The 19,034-nt window shown below is 51.2% G+C and overlaps 1 protein-coding gene across 1 annotated transcript in view; it reads right to left on the reverse strand.

The window, feature by feature from the left end:
- SLIT3 (slit guidance ligand 3) overlaps positions 1–19,034 on the reverse strand; it is a gene marked incomplete at its 5' end in the record, with an annotated part of 542,638 nt that overhangs the window by 149,863 nt on the left and 373,741 nt on the right. Inside the window, one exon of the mRNA XM_014543056.1 lies at positions 16,647–16,718. Within this exon, the coding sequence (XP_014398542.1) occupies positions 16,647–16,718 (72 nt within the window). The remainder of the gene's footprint in view (positions 1–16,646; positions 16,719–19,034) is intronic.

The following is a 19,034-nucleotide window of genomic DNA, read 5'->3' on the forward strand; positions in this document are numbered from 1 at the left end:
CTCCCGACTGCTGTTCCCTGTGTGCCCCCCACAGCATGGCCTGCCTCTCGTTTCTAGGAGACCTCGGGTAACAGGGAACTTTTCCTTCAATGGCCCCCACCTCCCTGTGTTATCACTCAGTCACCTTTATCAGTTAAGCCCCGGGCACAGGCCAAAGGGACCCAGGTTTTGGTCACAACTCCTGCCCACTGAATGAATGATTCTGCAAAGATTTAATTGCCACATTTTTTAAAAAAGAGGTGTGGGTTTTCCTTCCCTCAGGTCCTCCCGAGCTTCGTTAAGTCTGACTCGAATTCCAAGTCCTCCATTCAACAGGCCCGGAGGCTGGCAGCAGTGGAAGGATTGCACGCCGGCCAAACCACTTATTATAAAAGCACAGCTCAGACTTGTCTCAGTAGCAAATGGGCAGAGAAAGGAATCCATTTTAGGAAATCGAATTGCCTTAAGGAGCTGATTCCAGAAAAAGGGCTTGGATTGATAGTCTACCGAGCAGGCTCGCCTTCTGCGACGGACAGGCCAGGGGAGAAAATGTGCACACCCACAACCCAATTGCACTGGCGACAGCGGGCTCCCACACTGCGCCCGGCCGTCGGTGGAGCAGTTTCAGGATGGACCAGCCCTTGGTTCGCAATGGCCTGCGACGTGTGAGGAGGACCCAGCGAGGGCTGATTCAAACCGTCCAACTTCAGAGACACACAGTAAGGAAGATGCTCAAAAGTCAAAGCAGGAACCTCTAGTCGGGGGGCCTGGGGCTTTCTGTGTTCAGGACAAAGATAAACCCTTTCTAATACCTGCTGTTGGCTAGTGGCAGCGAGCATATCTCAATGGCCAAGGGACATGTAACTGGGAGAGACTGGCCTTCTCTTTAGAAAGAGAACAAGACAGGACCAAAGCAGAGGTACCGTTGAGAATCCTGGCTTTGTGGTCTGTGTGCTTCCCTGTAGCTGGAGAACATACCCAGGGCCACCAGGGTCAAAGGAATCCCTTGCTGGATTTAAGGCCTGGGCAGTCAAAGGCAGATCAAAAGGAGCTGGCGGGATTAAGGAAGCTTTTGGGAAACCCCTTTTGTTTCAACCCCTGTGACATGTCTTAAAGTTCCAGTGCTGAAAACTTCAGAAACGGGAGTCCATTCACTGAGGTTTTCCGGCTTGGCAATCTTCTCGCTGTATTGTTCTAGGGCAGTGGTTCTCAACCTTCCTAATGCCGAGACCCTTTAATACAGTTCCTCATGTTGTGGTGACCCCCAACCATCAAATTATTTTCGTTGCTACTTCATAACTGTAATGTTGCTACTGTTATGAATCGTAATGTAAATATCCGATATGCAGGATGTATTTAGGCGACCCCTGTGAAAGGGTCGTTCGACCCCCAAAGGGATCTTGACCCACAGGTTGAGAACCGCTGTTCTAGGGTGAGTCATTATCACTCGGCCACGCCCTCCTCCCCATTCATCTCTCTATTGTCTGTAACTGCTCAAGATCCTGTATAGAACGCTGGGGTTTTCTCTACCTTGTTGTCTGGGGAGCTGGGAGTGAAGGAGGAGAAGAAGACCTTGCAGGAGACAGCCGTACAGCAAGTGGGGGCGTGTTCACAGAGCCACAATAGATGAGGTCTGTTTACAACACCACAAAGTTGGATTTGCCTGACAACTAAATGATGACTCAGTATGTGTGTCTCCCCAGTGAACCAACGCACCGGCTCCTTTCAGCCACCACGCAGCGTCAGGAGCACACTAGGAATCTGGGTGTGGGATTGTTTGTTTGTTTTTTAGAAAGAAGCAAGCAAACATTTGCAGGCTTGTGAGCTGAATATGCTTAAGCAAACAAAAGCCATATGCAGCCAGTGATCTAATTGACATTTCACTTGGGCCAGAGGACGGGGATGGCCCCACGGCAGGCAAATTCATTTTTCAAAGGTCGTGGGGTTGGCTGCTGGGGATTGGCTGTTGAAAGATATCTCAGGGCCGGTCAAGGCCACAATCAGAGAGACCCGAGGAATACAGATAATTCCCCTCATTCAAAACTGTCAGCCCGTGGGTCAATGTGGTTGTACTTATGCAAATGACAATGATCACAGTTTCCAGTTATGCAGGGTCAACTGTGACACAGACAGGTGGCCCGGGGCACAGCTGGCCATAAGTCCTGAGAGTTCCTGCTCAGGAAAAGGCTCATTCTGGGATTTGGTCTGTGGGAAGGAAGCGAAACTGGGCTGAGATCAGGTGGATTTCTCTAACTCACACATTTTTAAGACGTGAAGACAAGCACACGAGGAAGGAAAGCTCAGAGAGCCTCGGACAGTCAGCGTGAGAAGCAGCGCCCTCTGCCCCAGGCCCTCCAGTTCTGGACTTTGCTTCCCAGCAGAAATGATTAGAGTTGTCTATAACTTTGTCCACACATATTTCACATATTTAAAGGACATGAGGACAACTACAGGCATACTGCTTTAAAAGCAAACATGGTAAGGAACTGCACCGTTGTCTCATTTACCAGCTTCGGCTGCCGTCCCATGTCATATATAATGACCCGTCTACTTGAACTGCTCTACAATAGCCCCGTGGGGGACATGCCATGGTTCGTCTAACTAGTGCTCTGTGACAGGCATCAGGTGGCTCCCAAGACATTTCTCCACAATGACGCTTACCCATACATCTTTTGAGTTTGTAGAAGTTTATCTCTAAAATACTATAAATTCATAAAACTCACTGGAGGGATTGAGGAGTGTGTGTATTTTCACCGTTGATAGCTGTGGCCAGGTTGCTTGATAAGGGTGTTATACCAAGTGGCATCCCCGCGGCCAGTGTAAGATATGCCCCGCATCCCTGCCAAGTCAGTGTCCCATCCACTCTTCCCCAGCACCCAGGAAAAGAAATCTCTGTAATCACATCTAAATTTCATGGGGGGAAGGTGGGTGCGCTGCCTGGGACCAGGATGGCCAAGGCCAGTCCACTGAGGAAGGCTTTCTTCCCGACTCCTGTCGGCTTCCTAAAACAACGGGCCATGGGACAGGTTCTCCCAACTCTGGTATTTGGGGCCATTAAGTAATGTATGTTCGCTGTAGAAATATTGGAAAACAGGTAAACTAAAAAAAAATCGCTCTTAGGTATTTACCCAAGACAAATGAAAACCTAAGTGAATGTCCATAGCAAATTTATTCACAAGTAGAGGCCTGGAGCATGAATTCATGCACAGGTGGGGTCCCTCGGCCTGGCCGGCAATCAGAGCCAATTGGGGTTGTCTTGCCCAGTCCCGATCAGGCTTCTGGGGGCCGGCTGGCTGGGGAGGGACCGTGGAAGGCCTCCAGGGAGTGTCTGACCTTCTCACCCAGTCCTGATCAGCCAGACCCCAGCAGCAAGCTAACCTACCTCTTTGAGCGTCTGGCCCCTGGTGGTCAGTGTGTATCATAGCGACTGGTCGAGTGGTTGACCAATTGGTTGGACACTTAGCATATTACACTTGTATTACACTAGAGGCCCCATGCACAAAATTCATGCACTCTGAGGGGGTCCCTCAGCCCGGCCTGTGCCCTCTTGCAGTCCGGGAGCCCTTGGCAGTCGGACATTCTTAGCACTGCTGACCACCAGGGGGTAGTTCCTGCATTGAGCATCTGTCCCCTGGTGGTCAGTGCACGTCATAGCAACTGGCTGTTCTGCTGTTCAGTTGATTTGCATATTAGCCTTTTATTATATAGGATAGGATAATAAGTATTTGGAAACAACCCAAATGCCTATCAGCAGGGAAGGATGCATGTATTGCACTGTGTCCGTACAATCAGAAAGAACAAATTACCAACAGACAATGCAAACTAAGATGCATTTCATGATATTATGCCAAGGGAAAGAAGCGAGATAACATAAGACCACATGCTGTATGAGACCCTGTACATGAACCAGGCAACACACAGTGACAGAGCAGATGTGGGTGGCTGGGTCGAGGCCTGAGGTGAAGTTACATGACTACATGCTTGTCAAAACGCACTGAACTGTATAGTTAAAATGCACATACTTTATGGTAGGTAGAGTACACCTCGACAAAATTAAAAAAATTAAAATCACATAAATTCCTACCAGTTAGTTAATCTTTGTTAGCATCTTGGTTTTTATCCTTCAGACTTTATTTTCCATGCAAATATACATATACTAGTATATTCACATTTTAAAACATATCTTTTATTTTATATTTTTAATAAATGGGAACATGTGGTTTGAAAATCTGATTTTTAGAAATCTTAACGATATATTGGCTAAATCCTTCACAGTTTAATTCCTTGTGTGAAACTGATTTTTTCATTCCTAACAGACAGGAGTGGGCGTCACCTTGCCGCTCAGCCCAGCCGCAGGTGAAGCAGCTGGCAGAGTCAGCAAGTCTGAGGAAGCACTGGGAGTACTGGCCTCTCTTTTTTACGACACCCTTTTCTCTCTCCCTACAAGAGTGTGGGTTAAACTAGCCTCACCCTGATGGCGACCCTCTCACCGTCCTGCTGGGGACAGCGGAGTCAGCACAAGCTGAAAGCTGGGCCAGAGCCAACCACAGCACAAAGGGCGCACACAGGGAGGCACCCCGAAAAGGTTCCAAGGAAAACCAGAGGTCCTCCACCCTCCACTGTCTGGGGAAACAAAAGCCCCAAAGTAACTGAAAGGGAAGCCTTGTGCTCAGGCCTTACTCCCCGGGAGGCCTGCCCTTCTCCAGGCCACTGACAGCATTCCGAGGGGCTGACAAATTAAGAGCAACACAGGCACAGAGGGCACCCGCAGGAGCCCAGCCACAGCCTTCATAGCCCGGAGGTCCTTGCTTGGCACACAGGGCCAGGTTTCTTTAATCCTCCAGGCCCCCAACTCTCCTTGCAATTCCAGATGGATTTCCTACTATTGTTTTAAGAATAGTTAACAGTTTGGGTCAGATTAACGCTGGTTCAAATTTCAGCTCTGCTGTGTGGTCTTGGCAAACTAGCCTCGCTGAGTCTAACTTTCTTACCTTTAAAGGACAGATAATCCCACTTATTCCATTGGGCTGGTATCACAATTAAATGAAATTAACTAACACTGGAAGCGCTCCGTGCTAACTATTCTGCAAACAGTACCTAACTTAGGTACTACCTTTAGTTTCCATGAAAACAGCCAAGCTTGGAGAAATTAGCAACTTGCTCAAGCCAGAGGCCCCTCACTCAATGCCAAGTCCTGATTCCACCTGCCAGTGGTTCCCCAACGGTACAGAATCGGCCGAGGATCGAGTTAAAAGTGCCAAGTTCTGCACCTCAACCGGAAATTAAGATTGGTTCAGTCACTGACAGGACGCAGGGCGTGTGTTCTTAATGAGGTCCGGGGGATTGAGAAGCAGGCGGTCTTCAAATCCCATCTGGGAAACACTGCACATGCTACGATGAAACAACGCGATGGTCACTTTTACAAGGATTACTTTAAAACGCGCGTGGAGGGGAATTCCAGGGCGGGCCAGGCAGAGAGGGAGGAAGGGGGCTGCTGGACTGTGAGCTCCGGACTCTGGCCGGTTTTCAAAGAACAGGCGGTCGATGACGGGGTCGAGCCGATGCTGGGGGCAGCGGAGACACACTGGCTGTTACTCACCACGTGCAGCTCTATCTGTCTAAATGAACAACCGGGAGCCGAGGTGAAGAAGGTGTCTGCCCCTTGGGATTTGGAGGCTTCGGGACACTTCACTGACGATGACCGCTGGGCCGTGACTTTGAAAGAAGCATGGCAAAGTCACCCACTCCGGGAATAGGCCGGGCCATATCCTGATGCTGCAAACCCAGTTCCCGACAGAGTGTTTGGCCTTGAAACACTATGGGATGTAATTGAAATGGAAGTTTAGGTCTAGGGTCAGCGCTCTGCTTAGCACAATTAGCCATGACCCATGCCAGGCACTTTCAGGTGTGTCTGTCCCCAGACGGCCCCCCTCCGGCCATTCTGACTGCCACCACGAGTCACTCTCTCAGGGCCTTTGGAGACAGCGGCTGTCGGCTGGTTTAAGGCGCATCATGAGCAACCTTCCAACACACCAGCAAGGATCAGATGACTGACACATGGGGCTTTGGGAAACCCACCAGCCCCTTCTATTCTCTTCCGTTCCCGAGAAAGGTTCTCCCAGGGGAGTGGAGGCAGCCTCACGTCGGGGCCTACGGTTGAATCTGCCCCACAGGTGGTGTGATTTAGCCGGCACCGTGTGGATACTCAGTGTTGGAAAAGATGGTTAGCTAGATGCCAACATTTCAAAATCAGATGATTTCACATAGAACTCTAAGCTTGCTTCTTTTAGAAAGATGAAAAAACACTTGTGAAAGCTGGGCCTCCGTGCACCTGCTGGAGCCGGCGGCAGGGCCGGTCCCTTTAGCCATGGCTCGCACCACTTTCTGGTACTTGCAAACAGCACTCGGGCGGAGTCCAACTCTCATTTGTCGACTCGCAGTATATGAGTTTACAGTCCCTTACGGAGGGGGTTACCTGCAATATACTGGATCAGAGAGAACCTCCCAGACAACCCAACAACCCCCCCAAACCCTCTTCCTCTCCTGCAGTCCCAGACGCCAGCAGAGCCAGTGTGCGCTAACCTCTGCGCCAATGCAGGTGAGAGGATGTGACAGGACGGGGTGCAGGATATTAATATTTATTGAGCATCTACTTTGTGACACACTCCATCTTTAGTCCTTTCCACTTGTCATCTCATTTAACGCCTACAGGAAAATGTATGGCTTAGTTAATGGTCAACCAGCTGCATTTTCCTGAAAAGGGAACGGAGGCTCTGGGAGGAAGCAGGGTGCCCGAGCAGCAAAGCACAGGAAGAAACCGCAGCTGCTGTGCTGGAGTCGGGGTTCTCTCTGGGGTGGGCTTCCTTTCAGGTGCTCTGCACGGTCAGGGGATGCTCTGGACACTGGCAGGACCAGAGAGGCAGGCCTGCCGGGGACCGGAGAGCACTCGCCACATCTGAGGGGAGCAGGCAGCTCAGCTCTGCTCTGTTGTTGCCACGCAGGATGGAGCGCTTGGGGGTAACACCACTGATTTTTCCAGGGAAGCGAGAAGTCCAGATGTTTCAAGGAAAATTTACTGATTTTTGAACTGGAAAGAGGAAATAAAACTTGTCTGGAGGTGGGATTTTGTCCATGGTTTTTGATTTTCATTAAATGCTTTTCTGAGTTTAGGCGGCACTGCATGGTGATTACAGGTTCTAGATTTAAACGCTCTGGGTTCAAATCCCCGCTCTGCCCGATTAGCATGTGCCCCTGGGTGAAACACCTCACATCCCTGTGCCTCGGGTGGAGCAGCTGCAAACTTGCCATTGTGAGGATTAAATGAGATGATAGGAGGAAATTAATAAGAACTGAGGCTGGCACGTGGTCCAGGCTCTGTAAGATCTTTTCATCCACTGAAAAGAATGAGTGTCTGTCTGAGGCTGCTATTCCTTCCTTGAGACAGTCCCTGCTTATTCTTTGTGGGGGAGAAGGGTGGGAGACAGATATGAACAATTCAGGTTAACTTACGGACTTTAGAGGAATCTTAGAAGTTAAGATCCTGAGCTCAGAAATGGTGCTGCCTCTAAGAGCAGGAAAAAAAAGCGCAAACTTCCATAGTGAAATGCTAGTTAGGTATAACACTCCAAACCGCTGCCGGACCATGTGCCATGCACTGTGTAAGCCAAACCTTACCCGGTGGGGACTTATCTGTCTGGCTAGGGAGTGGTCCTGGCAGACACAAAACCTGAGAACCGATCGTGGCCTTTAGAAGTAAATGTGGTTCACGTGCTTGTGCCTGGGGACTGGTTAGAGAGAGCTTTAAAGGAGAATATTAATAATGGCCAAGAGTTGTGGTTCTACACAGACAGACTGTACACGCTGTCCATTTACAGAGCTGAACGCCGTGGCACACGCCCACATGTTTCACTCTGGGGTGGTGGCACCACGCACGTGGATTTGTCAGTTCTGATATGAGGCGCTCCAATAACAGACCCGCCCCCACCCTGAGAGGGGCCCAGCTGAGATCTCAGGCTCTGCAAGCCCCACAGTCTGCCCACACGACTTCTTGACTCACCTACGGACATTTCCTGAGCCTTGTGGCTGACCAAGCCTCCCCCCACTGAATCCTTCCCGAACCAGCCATGTCCGAGAGGCAAAGCTGTTTCTCTGGTGCAGGGAGCAGGGAGGCCGTGCGGAAACGCTGGCTGAACTCAGACCTCCTGCAGAAATGCCTAAGGCCCAAGGATGTCCGAAAGATTTCAGAGGCCCTCAGCTCCCTTCCAGAAAACAGCTCCCAGCCAACACCCAGAGCTCTCTTTTCCTTTCCTCCGAAGGTCAGTCCAGTCTAGATCCTCCCACCTGGGTGTCCAGCTTCCAGGAGCGGGGGCCTGGGGTTATCCTCACCCCTTCTCTGCCACCCCCATCTGGCCCTGGCCTCCTGATTCTGCTGCTGAGTTTGTCTCAATGACAAAGCTACCTCCTCCCTGGTGGAAGATGGTCTCAAGGAGTTCTCACACTTTACAAACGCCCAGGGACCCGACAGATTCGCTCTCTATCCCAGTGCTGTACTGAGCTTGCTTGTTTAAATAGGACGCTTTGCTACACAAAATCTCATGGTGAGCCCTACTGCCCGACAGAGGCTATTTAAGACTTGATCGAGATTGAAAAGTAACTTTCCACTTGTGGGTTCTTGAAGCACTGGAGTTTCTCAGAATACAAACTGAAATCCACTGCTCACCACACGTCAATGACTTACTTTAACATGAAGAAATGAAGACCGTGAGTTTAAGTGGCAGCCTGAGGGCAGTATCGGTATCTGGTTCTTATTGCTGCTGTAACAAGCACCACAACAATGGCTTTACAACAATGAGAATGTACTTTCTTAGTGGTCTGGAGGCCCCAGGTCCTAGGTCAGTCTCCCAGGGCTCGAGCCAAGGTGTGGGCAGGGCTGTGCTCTGCTGGGAGCTCTTGGGAGCAACTGTCTCCCTGACTTTTCCAGGAGCGGTTCTGTCCTAATTCTCTGCCGCCTGTGGCCTTTTCTCCCCTGGCTTCCAGCACATCCTCTTTCTCACCCGAGGAGAGAGTAGAGGAGAGGAAGGAGGAGGGAAGAGAGAGAAACATTGATTGGTGAGAGAGACACGTCAATTGGTTGCCTTCTGTATGCAACCAAGGTATGTGCCCTTGACTGGGGATCAATCTCAAGACCTTTGGGTCTGTGGGCTGACACTCTAACCACTGAGCAACCAGCCAGGGCCAACATGGCCTCTTTCTTCTGATTACACTGGGTCCACTTGAATAATCCAGGATAATCTCTCCCTCCAGCACAAGATCCTTAATTTAATCCTATCTGCAAAGTCCCTTTTTCCATGCAAGGTACACAGTCACCTGTCCAGGGATCAGGGTGTGGACACCTTCGGGAGGGGCATCAGCCCTGTGACAGGCACTCAATGGACCTGCCCACTCAGCCCCCCTGTCGGCTTTCTCCGCAGGTCTCTGTCGTAGACACTCGCTCTTTAGCTCCACTTGGCCTGATTCAGGCCCATAATCTCTGAAGAATCGCACACACGACCGCCTCTCCTGCTCGCTGTGCTCCAGCCGTGAATCTATGGCAGCTCATACGCCTCTGCGCCTTGGCTCAGGTTGGTGATTCTTCACGTGCTGGTGCTTCCCCCTGGAATGCTATTCCCCTGGGAAAACTCCTGCTCATCCTTCAAGACCCAACTTCATGTCACTTCCTGAGTGAAGCCTGAGTCAGGCCTGTCTCCCTGGGCTTTCCTACCTTGCCGTACCTCCAGCAGTGCCCTGCACCTGCCCACTTACTGTCTGTGAGTCCTCCGAGGATAAGGACGGTGCTTTATTCTGTCTATAATATTACTTTCATGTTAAACATGTTAACAATTGTACATGACTTCTTGTATGTAATAGGCCAACCGCAAACACTTGAGGAATGAAAGAATAAGTACATTCCTTCTACTTTTTTAGTCCGCCTCACTCTCTGCTGAACTGTTTGGGGATTCCACAGTGATTGAGACAGGCAGGGTGCCTATGTACACACATTCATTCTGAAATACTAGAGGCCTGGTGCACGAATTCATGCACCAGTGGGGTCCCTCAGTCTGGCCTGCAGATCAGGCCAAAACTGGCTCTCCAACATCCCCTGAGGGGTCCCAGATTGCGAGAGGGCGTAGGCCAGGCCGAGGGACCCCACCGGTGCACAATTGGGGTGGAGAGGGACGTAGGAGGTTGGCCAGCTGGGGAGGGATAGCAGGAAGGCTCCAGGGTGTGTCTGGCCAGTCTCACTCAGTCCCGATCTGCCGGACCCCAGCAGCAAGCTAACCTACCGGTTGGAGCGTCTGCCCCCTGGTGGTCAGTGCACGTCATAGTGAGTGGTTGAGTGGTCTCACCATATCATTAGCATATTACGCTTTGATTGGTTGAATGGAAAACCGGACGACCAGACACTTAGCATATTAGGCTTTTATTATATAGGATAACTGGGCAATGGGGTAGAGAAGAGGGGCAGTGGGTGCTGGAAAGCTGCTTTAAATGGGTCAGGGAAGGCCACTCTGGAGGGGAGGCGACATTGAGCTGACATCTGAAGGATCAGAAGGAGCCAACTGTGCAGTGGTCCGAGGGCTTAGCAGGTCCCAGGCAAAGGAAAGAACAAGTGCAAAGGCCCTGAGGCAGGAAGGAGCTTGGTGTGTGAAGGGATGAAATAGTGCATGGGAAGCATGATGCACTGAGAGAGGACCCAGACCACATGCTGCCTTGCAGGGCAGGACCAGGAGCGTGAGCACTGGCCCAGGTGCAGGGACAGAAGGAATGGTTGCTGAGATCAGCAGACAGAGATGTTGCCAATGGAATGGGTACTTCGTGTCCCTCCCCACACCTCCCTCAGCCTCACGTAAGATCACTGCCTGCTCCCTGGGGCGGAGACGGCCCTCATTCATTTCGGGAAGCGGGAGGGCAGTGCAGCCACACAGACAAACTAGAGAACACAAAGGCTGCCTGCCCAGCCTGTGTTGAAGCCGTCAATTCCGAATTCTGTGCACTGCCAGGGACAGGGCTATTGATTTTCCCTTCTGGAATGCATGTCCTACAGAGTCCTGGCAAATAGAAACCGAAAAAACAGGAAAGCACAACTGCTGAGGAAGACAGGCCAAAGGGACATAAAAAAACCAAACAACAACCATCTATACAGGTTTTTACCTTTTCCCTATTACGCTTGGCTGGACTGTGGCTTGTCATCTCTGCCCCCCCATCCCAATTAATTTTCTCCCAATCTCTATGTCTTTCTGATTCTTTCCTCCCTCTTTCCCTCCCACTGCCTCACCCCTCTCCCTCTCCTTCTCGCTTCTTTCTTGCCATGCCTTTGTCTGTTATGGCACCTACCACAGCGTTTACACACAGCAGTAAGACAGGTGTTGTTGAGTGTTGGTCTATCAGGGGTGGGGAACCTTTTCTCTGCCAAGGGCCATTTGGATATGTATAATATCATTCATGGGCCATACCAAATTATCAACTTGAAATTAGCCTGATGTATTTGGTCATACATTTAATTAACTCACCCCTAGTGCCTTGGCAGGGCCAGACCACATGATTTCACAGGCCTTATATGGCCCGCGGGCCAGACGTTCCCCACCCCTGGGCTATCTACAGGCCAGTCTCTCCAAGCGGCTCTTCCTCCACATCAATCTGCCCATCAAACTGCCTGTCTCTTTAAATACAGCCCGTCTCCCCCTTCCAGGCAGCAGCAGAGTGGGACCAGCCCATAAAGTCACCTTTTAGTAACTGCAGAGTGGTGTCCCCAGCTAATTACTTTCTCTCATCTCTGGAGAAGCAGGAAGCAATTAGGGGGTTCCTTGCACTGCCCGGGGGCAGGGTACCCCGTCCCCTCAGCACCAGTGTGCAGGGTGGTTCCACACTCCCACAGGGTCCCAGTGCCTGCGTCCTTTCTCTCACTCTGCTGAGAGCTGTGCGCTTGCCTCCCTGCCTCTGTGAGTCAGACCTTCGCTCGCCAGCAGCCCCTGGTACCACCCATTCTCCCTGCTGCTGGCATGGCTGAGTGAGGAGGAATTTGTGTGCACAGACGTTCAGTGCACAGAGTCCAAAAGATGGTCGGACGTGCCACTGAGGGCAGGCTTGGCGGGGAGGCCTCGGCCCGCTGGGGTCTGCTGACTTTTGGCAAATTGCACCGCCGATTGAAACTGAATTCTTTCATCTGGAAAGTGGGGACATCACAGACTCCTCCTCCTTGAAGGGGAATGTTAGGGCAAGCAAAGAAAATCCATGTCACAATGACAAAGTGACAAAAAGTAGAAAGTCTACCCTGGCCAGCTTGGCTCAGTGGATAGAGCGTCAGCCTGTGGACTGAAGGGTCCCAGGTTCAATTCCGGCCAAGGGCATGTGCCTGGGTTGTGGGCTCGATCCCCAGTAGGGGGTGTGCAGGAGGCAGCTGATCAATGATTCTCTCTCATCATTGATGTTTCTATCTCTCTCTCCTTCTCCCCTCCTCTCTGAAATCAATAAATATATATTTTTTAAAAAGTAGAAAGTCCTGGATTTTCTCCTCTTTTTTAAAAATTATATTTTTATTGATTTCAGAGAGGAAGGTAGGAAGGGAAAAAGAGAGAGAGAGAGAGAGAGAAAGAGAGAGAGAGAGAGAGAGAGAGAAACATCAGTGATAAGAGAGAATCATTTATCGGCTGCCTCCTGCACGCCCCTCCTGCACGGGGGACTGAGCCTGCAATCCAAGCATGTGCCCTGACCGGGAATCAGACCATGACCTCCGAGTTCATAGGTTGACGCTCAACCACTGAGCCATGCTGGGCAGATTTTCTCCTCTTAATGAAGCACATGGAATCATGGACAGGCCCAATTGCGGTCACTTCACAACCCGCTTGTCCAATAATGTATCTTCTACTCCTATTACTTAAGTAATAGTCTCAGCTCACACATGGGCAGGGGAGGGCAGGCCTGGGAGCTGGCTCTCGAACAGACTGAGGAGGGGATGGGCATTCCTGGGATTTAACAGTTGCCACTCATCACTCATAAGACAATCTGCCTGTGGGTAGCTGAGGTCTAGTAGGACGGGCAGTGCTTCCCTAACAGGTTTCGTACAGACGTCATTTCTGCAAAGCGTTTCCCATTTTGCATGTACGGATACAGATTTAAAAGCACAACTTCATTATCGCCTTGACCAGATGTTCCCCTCTTTGAACTTGCTCCTCAGCTCCAATCCGCTATCTCTAATTACCCACATGACCTTTTCTCTCACGACTGTAAGATTATTTACTAATAGTTGGACTTCCTCTTATAAAACCCATGGAAGCTGAGGCCCGTAGACCAGCAGGAACCGGATGGCACGTCGGCCCCGAGTTTCTGAGCACACATTGTCCAGGGAGGACGTGACATCACTCCACGCCCGACTCCTGCCCTTCCAGCCTGGCTCTCCCGCCTCACCTTCCAATCTCCGTGGGCTGGAAGGTCCAAGGAGGCGGAGCTCACAGATCTATCTACTTCACCTTAGGTTTCCCCAAAACTGGCATTTAATAGGCTCAGAAAAATATTCTGACGGCTGCATGGATGAATGGCTGCGAGAACCTGCCATCATTCTCTGCGTTGTCAGAGCCCGTAGCGCATCGCTTTCTGCTTCTTTCCCCCTAGCACCCGTAACTCACTGTTCGACAAGCTCTGTTGAGTTGGCCCCCAAGGATTCCTCCTTTCACTTCCGACGGCTCCATCCCGAGTGCCAGCCCTGATCCCTCATGTTGAACTCCAGCCTCACCTCCAGCCCAGACATCCCCTTTCCGCTTCCTCCTGTCCTAGGTGTCTCTTCCACAGCCAACGATTTCATCGCGGCCTATCCCCGGTCAGGAGCCAGCCTAACTCTTAGCATCTGCATCTCAAGTCCACACTCCTCGCAGGCGAGGCGCATCCACCTGGCCTCCTCTTTTTTTTTCTAACCTCATCACCTATTATTCTGCCTCATAACCACCCCACTCCCACCAGACAGCTCTGTCTGTGTCCTTGGGGCTCACCTTACACAGGTTTCCTCCACACTTTCCACACACAGTTTGTCTTGTCTATGCTGTGAATTCCAATCATTGTTCAGGCCCAACTAAAGTCTTCACAATTATAACAACAAAGGAATACAGTAGGAGCTAGAACTTCCTAAATAACTTCCATGTTAGCATAACACTAAGTTATTCATACACATTATTTTATTAATCTTCACAAAAACTCCAGGAGATTAAGTACAATTCTTATCCTCATCTTACAGTGGAGGAAATCCAGGCTCAGAAGTGGCAAGTAATGTGCTTAAGGTTGCTGCACAGAACAGCTGGGGATCAGACATCAATCTATCACACCCCAAAGCCGTGATACTAGCAGCGCTGCCCAACGCTATTTTCTTCTCTGAGCTCTGATAGCCCTTTACTATGCGTAGCCACTCATTTGCCACTTTTCACTCGGGTTGTTAAATCACAGGACACTTTCTTGTATGCCCGTGTTTCTTGCCCCCAGTTCTACCTGAGAACATGAATTACCCTTTTGGGACTTATAAGTTCTGGCCAACAAATGTGTGCTGACCGAACTGATGAGAGGTGTCAGGTGACCCATCCGTCTTTAGTTCTGCTGGTTAATTCATCCGTTAAGCGGTGAGTTTACTGCCCTCCCCTCTCCCCACAGGACCACATGCTGACCCTGGGGATAAACCAGAGAGATCATCGCTGCTCAGGCCCCTGAGTGACACACTGCTGAGTGGCCGGGAAGGAGGCCTGACGGCAGCTCCCGGGTGACTCGGGAGCCTGTGCTTGCAGAACCTCGGATCTTTGCGTTCCCGAGGCCTCTGTGAGGTTAAAGATGTTACTGAAAAACAACAACAATAAACCCCAAGCCTCCAGATGCCACTGAGGCCCACTGTGAGATTTAACCACTTTCTCGAGAATCAGAAATGCAGCAGAATTACACAGCCCTGTTCATTCATCACCACAGTTTGGGTGTATTTTGGTTGTTAACTGGCCCGTTTAAGATTAGAGCCATGAGATCCGACAGATAGACAGACCACTTTATATATGTAAAATATTAATCTGGGGCTCTCCCTTCAAGGAGCTGGCTGACCCTGAGTTCAGCGCCGCCCGTCTCTGGGCCTTAGTGTTCTCAGGCTGACCTGGGGGTTAGAGGGTCTCTACTTCCCCTCCTGCCGTCCTTTCTGGGACTCCTTAGCACAGCAGTTTGCTTTGGTTTATACGCACGATGCTGAGTCACCTTCTCTGAGGCTGTCTGCCCTGCCCACCCTCTCCTGCTCCTGCCTCTGTCCGGATAAAGCGGTGGGCAGCCTCCAGTCTGGGCTCCCCTTCCAAAGTCCTCCCTGTCCTCTGGGCCCTTCACCCTGACATGCCTCTGCCCTCTTGTGTGCTTTGCATGTTTAACACGGAAAGCTTCCCGCCAAGTTCCCAGCAGTGGCGGGGAAGCAGGTCGCCTCTACCTGGAAGCCACCATCACCTTCCCAGTTCCCTCAAATCCCTACTGTCCTTAGAGGGAACAGAGACAGCAAAAGTAGTTTTAAAAACCTCCTTCAAGACGTCTCAAGTTGAATGTGGGCCTGTGGAGGAGGCCAGGGGCAGGAAGGCCCGCTCACACCAACCAGCCCTTCTGTGCCCCTCTCCACACTCAGGTCCTGACAACATGGACACAGTGGTGCGGGTAGAACATTCAGAAGGCACGCTCCTTATGGGCAAGGAGACGCTGACAGCAGCACAGTGGAGGCTGGGTAGGAAATGACCGAGGCTATCTGGCAAGTTCAAAATGCAGCAACGGAACGGTCCTGCATGGAGTGAGGCCATGGGCACAGAGATAGGCAAGTGAGACAGTCACACAGAACTGCATGAGTGTGTGCGCGTGCGCGTGCGCACACACACATACACACCCACCCACCCACAAATGAGTGTGTGTAAAACTGTGGAATCTGAAGAATAAGGTCGGTGGAATATACCACATTAATTTCCTTGTTTTGATATTAAACTATCGTTATGTAAGATGCCACCACTGGGAGAAAAATGGGTGAAACAGCACATGGACCTGTCTACCATTTTGTGCAATTTCCTGTGAATCAATAATTATTTCAAATTAAAACAACAACAACATCCAAGCACCTAGTGAATTGAATCTTTCTCTGTCCCCCCAGGTTCCTGATAATCATCACCGCCACAGTCCTCATCTTCATCATCTTCATCACCACCACCACCATCATCATCATCATCCTCATCATCAAGGCTCCCATTTGTTGAACGTTTACTATGTGCCACGCAGTACTTACATATTTTCTCACTTGCATCAGCACCCCCCCCCCAGGCTATCAGCCCAGTTTTATAGATGACGGTGACATTGGGAGAAGCAGAACTGAGTCCCAGGCCACAGAGTTACTGCAGGGCCAGCTCTGACCCGGGTCTGAGACGCTGACGCTCATATGTGGGGCCGAATAGCCAGGAGGAACAGGACTGTGTGGAGCCGTCGTGGCATTCGAGGTGTGCTCCCTGGAACCCACTGAAGCACACCCCTCAGGGTCTCCAAGGCGCCTGGCCCAGGCCGCACAGGGCACAGCCTACCGCCTGGTTGTCCCCTCCCGTGCCCCCGCTCTGGCCTGAGAGCCACATCTGCAGCGAAGCAGCGAAAACATTACTTACAGGTTCTTCACGTCGGCGATGCCGCGGAACGCCTTCCTCGGGATGCCCAGGATCTGGTTCTCGCTCAGATCTCTAAACAAGAGGAAGAGAGGCACCGAGTTAGCCACCAGGCTGGCTCTGTCTGCATCTCATTACGATAACAAAACCCCGTGCAGGCTGTTTGGGGGACTGTTTAGTCTCAGGCCCCAGGCTGCCACAAGCCTGCGCATTGTTCCTTAGAGATGGCTTTTGCTGGAATGGTTACCAGGGGGAGCCGCTCGCCTCCAGGGCGGGCTCTGTGGGTGGTCTCGCACCTCCAGGCCAGGAGCCAAGCCTCTGGGTTATTTGTCGCACACACTGCACCCAACTCTCTGTTTTGCCACCTCCCAGAGACGACCCCTCGCCCCTCCTCCCGCACGTGTCCCTCCCCCATGGCAGGGTCAACACCTCTCCATCTCCCATCTCTCAGGGACCCGCTGCCTTTGTCATCTGGGGTGGGAATGGAGCTGGCCTCCTGATTTTCTGACAGGGACCAACCATCTCTGCCGCTTAGAGTCCTCTGGGCCTCCTGGGTCATCTTAGTGACAGGCATGATGAATTCAAATTGCATTTCCACAAAACCATCCAAAGTGGGGGTTCCATTGGCACCTCACCCCGCATTAGGCAGCGCTAAGGTGTTGCTTCAAGGAGGGAGGGCAAGGAACTCTCCAAGCTGGCTCAAACCCAAACCTCCTGCCGGGTCCTCTTTAAGAGTTCCCCAAGCCTCAGGTTCCTTTCCTAAGACCCATAAGGTCTTTTCCATTTTGTTTTCCAGTTTTATTTATTTATATATATGTATATTTTTGCGAGACCAAACACAGGCACTTGTTTTCACTCATACCTCAGGCTGCCTGGGATCTCAGCGAGTAATCAATCATACATACATGTATATCTATAGTGACATAGACCAATCATATATTATATACCTACACACATGTGCATATTTGTAGTTATATCTCTCCATTATTTTGAAGGGAACACCAAAACCTTCAGATATTAAGGCAAAAAAAAATATTTTACCTACCCAGACATAACGACTGTTACCAATTAGGAGTAATTTATATATAAACTTCACCAATATGATCTCATAGCATATAGTCTGTTATAACTTCTTTTCCACTTACTATATTGAGAACATCTGCTCATGTCATTAGCAGTACATCTATGCCAACACGTTTAATGCCTGTAGATCATCCACTTGCTTAGACGGCTATATGGTCCCACACTGCTATTTTAGGAAACACTAGGATGAACTTTCCTGTCCTACAGGGAGCACGTGCTGGGTCACAGGTAAACACGTGTTGAACTGCCAGGTGTCCTCGAGTGGGAGTGCACCCAGGGACACCCCTTTGCCCATTCCCATGGACACCTAAGCAATGGCTGTAGGCGGCTCCAGATGCAGCTGGAAAGAGAGGCCAGACCACCATCCTCCACCAAAACCCGGGCCTCTGGATGGACATTTTGCCCGGGGGCAGGAGGGAAACTGGAACACGGAGGCGAGGCGTGCATTTGCCTTCTCCCACCTCTGAGGTGAGCTGCAACACTCTGAGCGACTGGCAGACTCTGAGACCCTTGGGGGTTGTCTGGGACCCTGTTAGGCTCCAAGGCAAGGCTCAGAGTTGGGATTGGGTGCAGATCAGAATACGTGTGGCTTCTGGGGCTGAATAAGAGGGTGCCTCCCCCCCTCAAATCCAGTTTCCTCGGCCTGCAACTGATGTAAGTCAATTTAGATGCACGCGGGGCCTGGTTACAGGCTCCCCTGGCTGGGCCTGATTCAATGAGCAGGGCTCCAGCCTGCAGTCGGGCGCTGAACAAAGCCCACGATGACAGCAAAGGTCGGCAGTGTCACTGAGGCCACGCCTCTGCTCTCCATCAGCCTCCAAGAGAAGGGGGCCAGGGTCCTGTCATCCAACTAATGCAATTTCCACGGGCATCTGGGCCGTCCCCCAGGCTCCGGCAGCCACAATGGGCCCAGTCTTTTCTGGCGAGCGGAGGCTGGTCTCCAGGACAGCCAGCCCTGCCCCCTGCCTCCCAGTCTGGGCTGCTATCTGTGGCCGCTTGGGCCACACTCAGGCCACACTCGGCGAACAGCTGATGATCAGTATACAGGCGGGGGCAGCAGACCCGAGACAGGGTTAGAACCGCCCGCTCCAACCATGTTTGGAAATGACAAGAAGGGGCACACACACACCCCAGCAATGCACTACCCCTCTGAAGCTAAGGCACCCCAACCACACAGACAGAACAGCGATTGCATGAAGGTTCTGGTTTGCAGGACGGTGGGATGCAGAGGAGAAAGCAATATTTAAGCAGACACATCTGGTGGAGCTGCTGGGAAATCTCCCACAAAAGCAGCTACACAGGCAAAAT

Source organism: Myotis brandtii, unplaced genomic scaffold, assembly GCF_000412655.1.
Source record: "Myotis brandtii unplaced genomic scaffold, ASM41265v1 scaffold32, whole genome shotgun sequence".
NCBI lineage: Eukaryota > Metazoa > Chordata > Mammalia > Chiroptera > Vespertilionidae > Myotis > Myotis brandtii.